Source organism: Helobdella robusta (assembly GCF_000326865.2).
Source record: "Helobdella robusta unplaced genomic scaffold HELROscaffold_2, whole genome shotgun sequence".
Taxonomy (NCBI): domain Eukaryota; kingdom Metazoa; phylum Annelida; class Clitellata; order Rhynchobdellida; family Glossiphoniidae; genus Helobdella; species Helobdella robusta.
Window position 1 is genome coordinate 1,564,782 of NW_008704083.1, and position 8,701 is coordinate 1,573,482.

General features: G+C 32.7%; 1 protein-coding gene across 1 annotated transcript; it reads left to right on the plus strand.

Annotated features, from left to right (window-relative positions):
* Positions 1–1,339: 1,339 nt before the first annotated feature.
* Positions 1,340–4,130, plus strand: HELRODRAFT_160054 (hypothetical protein; the record flags this gene model as incomplete). Its single annotated transcript, XM_009017075.1, has 8 exons — positions 1,340–1,405; positions 1,694–1,837; positions 2,110–2,201; positions 2,331–2,404; positions 2,802–2,917; positions 3,030–3,236; positions 3,362–3,518; positions 4,015–4,130. 8 exons carry the CDS (start codon positions 1,340–1,342, stop codon positions 4,128–4,130), a joined length of 972 nt encoding a protein of 323 aa, XP_009015323.1.
* Positions 4,131–8,701: the final 4,571 nt, after the last annotated feature.

The window sequence follows — 8,701 nt, forward strand, 5'->3', positions numbered from 1 at the left end:
CTGGGGCCTCTACAGAGATGAACTTGTATGTCAGACGTATGTAAGTGTTTTTGTAGTTACGTACAGGCACGTGCACTCACACGTACACACATACATGCATGTGTGAATATTCATGCAGTACAAAATTGCATAATAAAAAGAATCTAACTGAATGAATTAAAGGTGGATGGATTGTTAGAGTGTACGAGAATCCCCATTTGTGTGGAATACGTTGGCTGTCCAGTGTTCTATAAATTCATGGGCCGGTGCCAAGATGTTAATTTGAGGTATTTGTGTGTGTGTGTGTGCATTTGTACGCTGGTGTGTGTGTGTGTTTATTCGTGTTTGTGTGTGTGTGTTGTTGTTGTGTGTGTGTATCTTTGTCGACATGTTTGTGTTTATTTGATCGCTATCTTTGTGTTTTTTTGTAAGTTTGTTTGTTTGTTGGTTTGTCTGTTTGTGTATGTCGATGTGTGTACGCTCTTTTTGTATGTACCTGTTTGTTTGTTTGTATGTATGTTTGTATACTATTTTACCGAAAGGTTTGGTACACACGTGTGCGGTTGTCAGCAGGTTGATAGGGGAATCAATGTTGTTAACACATCGGCAGCTGGTTTGTTGTTGTCGTTGTTATTGTTGTTGTTGCTAATTATGTGTTGTTGTTGTTATAATTTTGCTATATAAAAAATGGCTCTCACATACGTACACACATACATATATAAACACATTCATATACACACACACTCACTCACGCACACACACACACACACACACACACATATGTACAGATATACAACTAGACTGGACACTATTATCAAGATCTGATGACGACCGGAAGCTAGTGGACATCGTCTGTGTGGACGTTTCTTCAGAAAGTATCATACCGTTTATACCAAACAACCTAGCGAGTGAGTTAGCAATAATATTAATTATAATTATTATAATTATAATTATAATTGTTAATATTATTAATCATTAATTAATTTAACTTGGCCAGAGGATTTTAAAGTTAACTTAACGAAGTGTGTAATTAATTCATCATACAAGATATACCGTGATAGGAACAATACATGAACAATTTTTATAGCAGTTTTTTTATCACCCTTGTACTGGTATGCAGATGGTGAACAACGGATGACTATAAACATTTTGTATATTTATGATAATTGATTTTATATTTTGTATATTTATGATAATTGATTTTATAATTATTAGAATTATAATTGTTATTATTATTAATATTATTATTATAAGATGATTATAATAAAAAGAATTCTCATAATTATTATACTGGTAAATAATATATTTTACATAATTATACACAGGTTTAGAACATAGGCCTAGATTGATATCCTTAAGAATGGTCAAGCATCAGGGAAATAGAGGGTGCCAAGTTGCACCTTTTCAAATTACTCCGTCGAATGCTGTTTGTATTGGGCTATGTCACATCAAACTAATTTCGTTTCTGTATCGATTTGTTTGTAATATCGATCTAATATCGCTTTTGTGATTGATTTGTCTATGTGATATCGAGTTAATTTTTTTTTTATATTCAACTGAGTATTTGAGGTGTGACATCAAACTAATTTCGCTTTTTGTAATGATTCGTTTGTAATATCAAGATAAATTCAATTTTGTATAGTCTTTATAACATCAAGCTAAGATAAGGACGGTAATGATAATGATTATAATGATTACGTAACTGACCAATCAGAGGTTGGGACCGCGAACGAGTAGAACATTCCAGGTAACATTCAGACCAGGATTGAAATTTGAAAAAGATGATAATAATAATAATAATAATCAGCACACGTACAACTATCTAGCTAGTGCATACATCATTTTAAACAATTTGCAAGTTAGTTGGTTGGTTGGTTGATTGATCGATCGATTTAATAAATGAATGAATGAATTAATGAATGATTGAAAAATGAATGATTGATTGAATAATTGATTGAATGATTGATTGAATGATTGAATGACTAAATGACCATTAGTTTGAACGAATAACGTCACTATCATCATCATCTTCATCATCGTCTTCATCATCGTCATCATCTTCATCATCATCTTCATCATCATCTTCATCATCATCTTCATCATCACCTTCATCATCATCATCATCATCAGGAGCGTTGCATCGAGGGAGCCTTGCATAGGAAGGATCATTACGATTTAGAAACCGTTAACTTGAACATACACGCTACCTCGGTTATACCGAAGTTCGTTCGTTCGTTCGTTCGTTCGTTTAATGAATGAATGAATGATTGCATGGATGAATGAATTAATGAATGAATTAATGAATAAATTAATTAATTAATTAATGTATTTATTTATTTATCACCAAACAGATTACATATAGACTATGAATTAGATGAGGGATTATACTTCAAAATGATGGCTGGATCCTTATTGATGGACGACTGTAATGTATGTGTGTGTGTGTGTGTGTGTGTGTGTGTGTGTATGTGTATGTATGTATGTATGTGTGTGTGTGTATGTGTGTGTATGTATGTATGTATGTGTGTGTATGTATGTATGTATATTGTATGTGTGTGTTTTTTTTATCGTTTCATTTGTTTAAAATTTATAATAAGAGAGAGAGAGAGAGAGAGAGAGAGAAAGAGAGAGAGAGAGAAAGACATACATACGTAAAGAATGTGTCCACATAAAATCACATTCACCATGAACACTACCATCATCACCATCATGTTGCTGTTGTTGTTGCTGTTGTTGTTGAATCATTCACCCCGATCATTACCAGGAGCTAAAACCATTTCACATGATGACGTCATCCATCTACGTCACGAATTGTACGGAAGCAACTGTGCAATTCAACGCATCAGCTGACCAGCCATTCTCAATATTCTCAACCAAAGAAGCGAAGAGTCGCTACGTAAGTGAGGTTTACACCCTTAAGCCTGGTCACAAGGTGAAGGTCAGTTATTATTATTGTTGTTGTTATTGTTATTATTATTATTTTTATTATTATTATTGTAGTTTATTTCTGTTATTACAATTACATTTTGATGGATTTTACGTTTAAATAGGTGAAAATAAACTTCACATTAACAATGGATCACGTTGAAGAAAGGCATGAGATCGAAAACAACAACAACAACGACAATAACAACAACAACAACAAGAGATACTGCGATGACGAGAATCAGACATCACTGCACATATTAGATAGCGCTTACATTAACTTTTATTGTCAGTGCTGTCACGATAGATGCTTGCTCATGCTGCCTTATAAGGTTATTATTGTTATTATTATTGTTGTTGTTGTTGCTGTTGTTGTTGCTGTTGTTGTTGTTGCTGTTATTGCTGTTGTTGTTGTTGTTGTTGTTGCTGTTGTTGTTGTTATTATTATCACTTCTAGATGGAGTTACCTATGTACGCGCGATTGGTTTTACCGAAATTCCGTCTGTCGGATACTTGCGTCGATTTCGGTAAATGTTACGTCGATCAGGGATGGACCGGAACCGTAAGACTGACGAATACTTCCGAATCGACATGCTATTGGTTCGCTGTACTAGGTTAGAGGTTGTTTAGTTCTGTTAAGTGAATGAATGAATGAATGAATGAATGAATGAATGAATGAATGAATGAATGAATGAATGAATGAATGAATGAATGAATGAATGAATGAATGAATGAATGAATGAATGAATGAATGAATGAATGAATGAATGAATGAATGAATGAACGAACGAATGAATTAATTAATAATGAAAAAATAAATGATTGAATGAATGAATAATGAAAAAATGAATGAATGAATGAATGATTAAATGAACAAATAAATAGAATAAATTTCCTGCTAATGACAATCAACAATTGTTGTTCTAAAATGCAAAATAGTGATGTCTTAAACCGAAACCGAATGCCAAATTCCTTCCGAATATTCTGACATACACAACACAAACGCTCACACATACACACACACACACGTACACACACACGTACACACATACTTATACATACACGCATACAAAAATACAAAAAAAAACATACAAAAAAAATTATCTCCAGACCAACAGTCGTCAGCATGGTCATCCGAATTCTTCATTGAACCGTGCGATGGTAGGTTGGGTAGCAGCTATGATAACTACGTTGTCATAAACATACACTTTTATCCAAGGTTCTAGATGAATGAATGGATGAATGAATGATTGAATGAATTAATTAATTGATTAATTTATTAATTAATGATGAATGAATGAATAAATGAATGAATTATTGGATAGACGAATGGATGGAATGATGGATGAATAGAAGATTGAAAAACGTGAAACAATGAAAGAATCATTAGATGGATGACTGATGAATGAATGAATTGATTGATTAATGGATGAATGAATGAGGGATTGATTGTTTGTTTGTTTGTTTGAGTGAGTGAGTGAGTGAGTGAGTGAGCGAGCGAGCGAGCGAGCGAGCGAGCGAGTGAGTGAACTAATTGATTGAGAGATAAATGACCTAATGAATGAACAAATAAACAAACAAGAATACAATCAACCGTATTATCTTTCCAGGGAAATAAAATGTTATAGCGCTAAATTTTTGATCAACGGAGTTCTGCACGAGCCAGGCGTTGAATTTGTTGTCTATGGTGAAGGAACTAAGGATGAAATGTTCAGAAAATATTAACTCTCTTTGCTTAATGATTTTTAACTTTTCATTTGTCTCAAATCATTCAAACAATGATCACGTTTTTCCTTCGTTGTGAAATTGTCGTAGTATTAAGTGAAAGTAGTAGTAGTAGTAGTAGCAGCAGCAGCAGCAGCAGCAGTAGTAGTAGTAGTAGTAGTAGTAGTAGTAGTAGTAGTACCAGTGATGATGTTGTTGATGATGATGATGGTGGTGGTGGTTATGATGATGACGTCACAGAATTTTAAATGGTTTTGGACTCCCAGATAAAGATGATGACTATGACGCCGATATATATATATATATATATATATATATATATATATTTATTTATTTATTTAGAAACATTTGTATAGCGCAAGTTAATAATTTCAAAAGCGCCATCATATTGTCCAATATATATATATAGATAAATAGATATATATATATATATATATATATATATATATATATATATATATATATATATATATATGAAAGCAAACACACAGAGGCACGAAATTATTACGGATGATGTATAAATAATTAGAGATTTCACAAAATTACCTCGCTATTTGAATTTAATCACGTTTTTTTAACAAAAGGTTTACACACACACGCACACACACACGCACGCACACGCACGCATACACTCACGCACACACACACACGCACACATATTCGAACGTGAATACCGTAAGCAAACGTTATTTTATGAAAAGGCTAAATATAGAATCTTATATTACAAATCTTGGGTTGCCCCAGCTTCTTTCATTCTATTAATAGTGGGGATTACTAATATTTATTAATATTATAATCGTGCAAGTTATTATGTATGTTTGTGTGTGTCTGTGCGCGTGTGTGTATGTATGTATGTATGTATGTATGTATGTATGTATGTATGTATGTATGTATGTATGTATGTATGTTTGTATGTATGTATGTATGATTATGATTGTATGTTTGTATGTATGTATGTACATATGTTTGTTTGTTTGTATGTATGTCAGCATCCACTTGAATTTTATTTCCAGTCAGTCTCTGAAACACGAAGTAACGGCTGCAATGTACAAGACATGTGCCTCATTGCGAAGAGAAATTCTCTTTTCTCTCCGGATCTTGCACTAATAAGGCTGAAAAGCCTTTAAAAAATTTGCCGTAGCTTTGTTCATAAGACCAAGGCCTTCAACACATATCCGAAAAAATTCCATTGAAGACAGGGTGTTATCGTGTTTTTAAGTTTTTTATCGGAAGCCCTGGTCGCGACAGAACCACTTTCAAATTTGGTTAGATCGATGTATCGTTCCGCATGGGAGTCAGGAGGAGTGACGTCCCAAGTTAAACATTTGCCAGTCTCCCGTGGGATCAGAGTGCAGTCATCCGGACGTTTACCATCCTCAACTGATGGATTTGTTTGGTTTTGATTTCATAGTTCCGACATTGGCAAGGACCTTGGCGGACCCTTCAAGATCAGTCCTAATACGGCGGTATCTTGAAGTCATCTGCATGCATGTGTGCGTGTGTGTGTGTGTATGTGTGTGTGTACGTACGTTCGTGTGTGTGTACGTACGTGTAAGTGTGTGTGTGTGTGTGTGTGTGTGTGTGTGTGTGTGTGTGTGTGTGTGTGTGTGTGTGTGTGTGTGTGTGTGAACATTTTTTTTATAGGCGGATACATTTGTTTTGAAACATAAAACAGAGTTCGTACGTAAATTAAATTTGTAAAAATTAATGCAAGTGCAGTAATTACCATTATTTGCTAAAAATTTAAGTTATTATTCATATTATTATTATTATTATTCAAATTTATATTCTTATTCATATCACGATTATTATTATTATTTCTATTATTATTATTATTATTAAAACCTTTAAAAATTTACGTCTTAAAGGTAAAATTTATGTATGGTTCTCCTAAATCTCTAACTCGCACAATAGCCGGTTATGCTCTCTCTCTCTCTCCCTCTCTCTCTCTCTCTCTTTTTCTCTCTTTTTCTCTCTATCTATTAATCCATCTGTCGTCTTTCTCTGGCCTTTCTTTCTTTTCTCTCTCTCTCTCTCTCTCTCTCTCTCTCTCTCTCTCTCTCTTTCTTTTTCTCTCTCACTAATTAAGAACACAAATGTAAAGATTCAACCTTTTAATAATTGTATGTAGCTGAGTAAAAACAAGTTTAAAAAATTCATGAATAACCGACATCAAAAACACGTAACCACACACACACAGACACACCACACACGCACGCACGCACACATATAAAAAAATATATATACAAATATATATATACATACAATAAATGAGGTTTTTACCCAAAACATCAGTCATGCATTAAAATGAAATTTCACACAATTACCTGGTTTGCATTTTGTGTTTGTATGTTTGTGTATGCTTGTGTGTGTTTGTATCTATGAATGTACGGTGTTTATGTACATATGTTTGAATATATGTATGTATTTATCTGTGTGTTTTATTTTTTATGTGTTTGTGTGTGCTTATCCAAAAAATATTTCGCATGGTCTTTATTACAATCTTGTGTGTGTTGTCTATGAATGAGTATTTGAATGTATGTGTGTGTATGTGTGTGTGTGTGTGTATGTGTGTGTGTGTGTGTGTGTTTGTGTATGTGAAAATTTTAATGCAAAAATTCAAACGCGGAAATGATTACAGAACAGCAGATACTTTTAGGCTGTTGTGTGGCTTGTTCGATTGGTTCAGCCATAATAATAAAAATAGCTATTGTTATTATTTTATCCTTATATTGTTATTATTATTATTTTATTATTATTATTGTTATTATTTTATTATTATTGTCTTTATTATCAAGAATAATTTTTACTATTTGACCTCAATCATTTTAAGCAAATAAATAAGATTAGTTGCGTGATTAAAAATTAACAGTATATTAGCAGTAGTAGTAGCAGTAGTAGTAGTAGTAGTAGTAGTAGTAGTAGTAGTAGTAGTAGTAGTAGTAGTAGTAGTAGTAGTAGTAGCTTCTTTTTAGTTAGGCTTTTTATCGCTCATACTCCTATTATCGTCCGATAGATTTCATGTCATAAAAGCAATACGAGTAGATGGTATTAGGAGCATAGATGAAACATTATCGAATTATTAATCTATGGCCTTTTTGTTTAAAATGTAAAGAGTAAAAATAATAATAATAAAAAAAATAATAATAATAATAATACCTATTAATAATAATAATAATTATTATTATTATTATATAATTACTAATAATAATAATTACAATACTACTATTATTACCGTAACAACAATTACTACTGAAAATAATAATATTAATAATATAATAGTAATAAACAGATCCCATATACGACCCATTTTGAGATTCTGGCTGTTCAACCTGAGGGTTTTGAACCAATTCTGTTCAAAGAAGTCCATTCAACTCAGTTTTGAGAGCCCCCTTAACTTCAGAGGGCCGAGCCACACGACCCCTCCGGACTAACTCTTCTAGTGACGTTTAGTAACAACAACAACACTAGCATTATAACAAAATGCAAATAATAGTAAAATTATAAATTTTATAGAAATATATGAATGGTAATAATAATAATAATAATAGGTTTTAAGTAAATATATCCACATTATAGTCGAGTTTAGTTAACTTAGAATCACTTAATTAATTTTGTAGGTCAAATATCTCATTAGGTGATTTTAAAAAAAGATACACACATACGTACACACATACGTACACACATACGTACACACATACATACACACATTCATACACACATACAGATACACACATACACGAAAGTTTAAACAAACATCCACAAAAGTACAAACATACTACACATGAAAACCAACAAACACACACACACACACACACACACACACTCACACACACACATCATCTCACTAAATTTCCTTTCATCTCTCTCTCTCTCTCTCTCTCTCTCTCCCTTTCTTTTTATCTCTTTTTTTTCTCTTAAAATCTCTGCCACTCTATCCATCCCTCCTATGTCTTGTACTTTTCTCTCTTTCTTTCATCACGGGTTGTTTTTGACAAAACAACAAACACATACACGCACACACACGCATATAAACACACACATATGAATATACAAACACTCACATTCTACA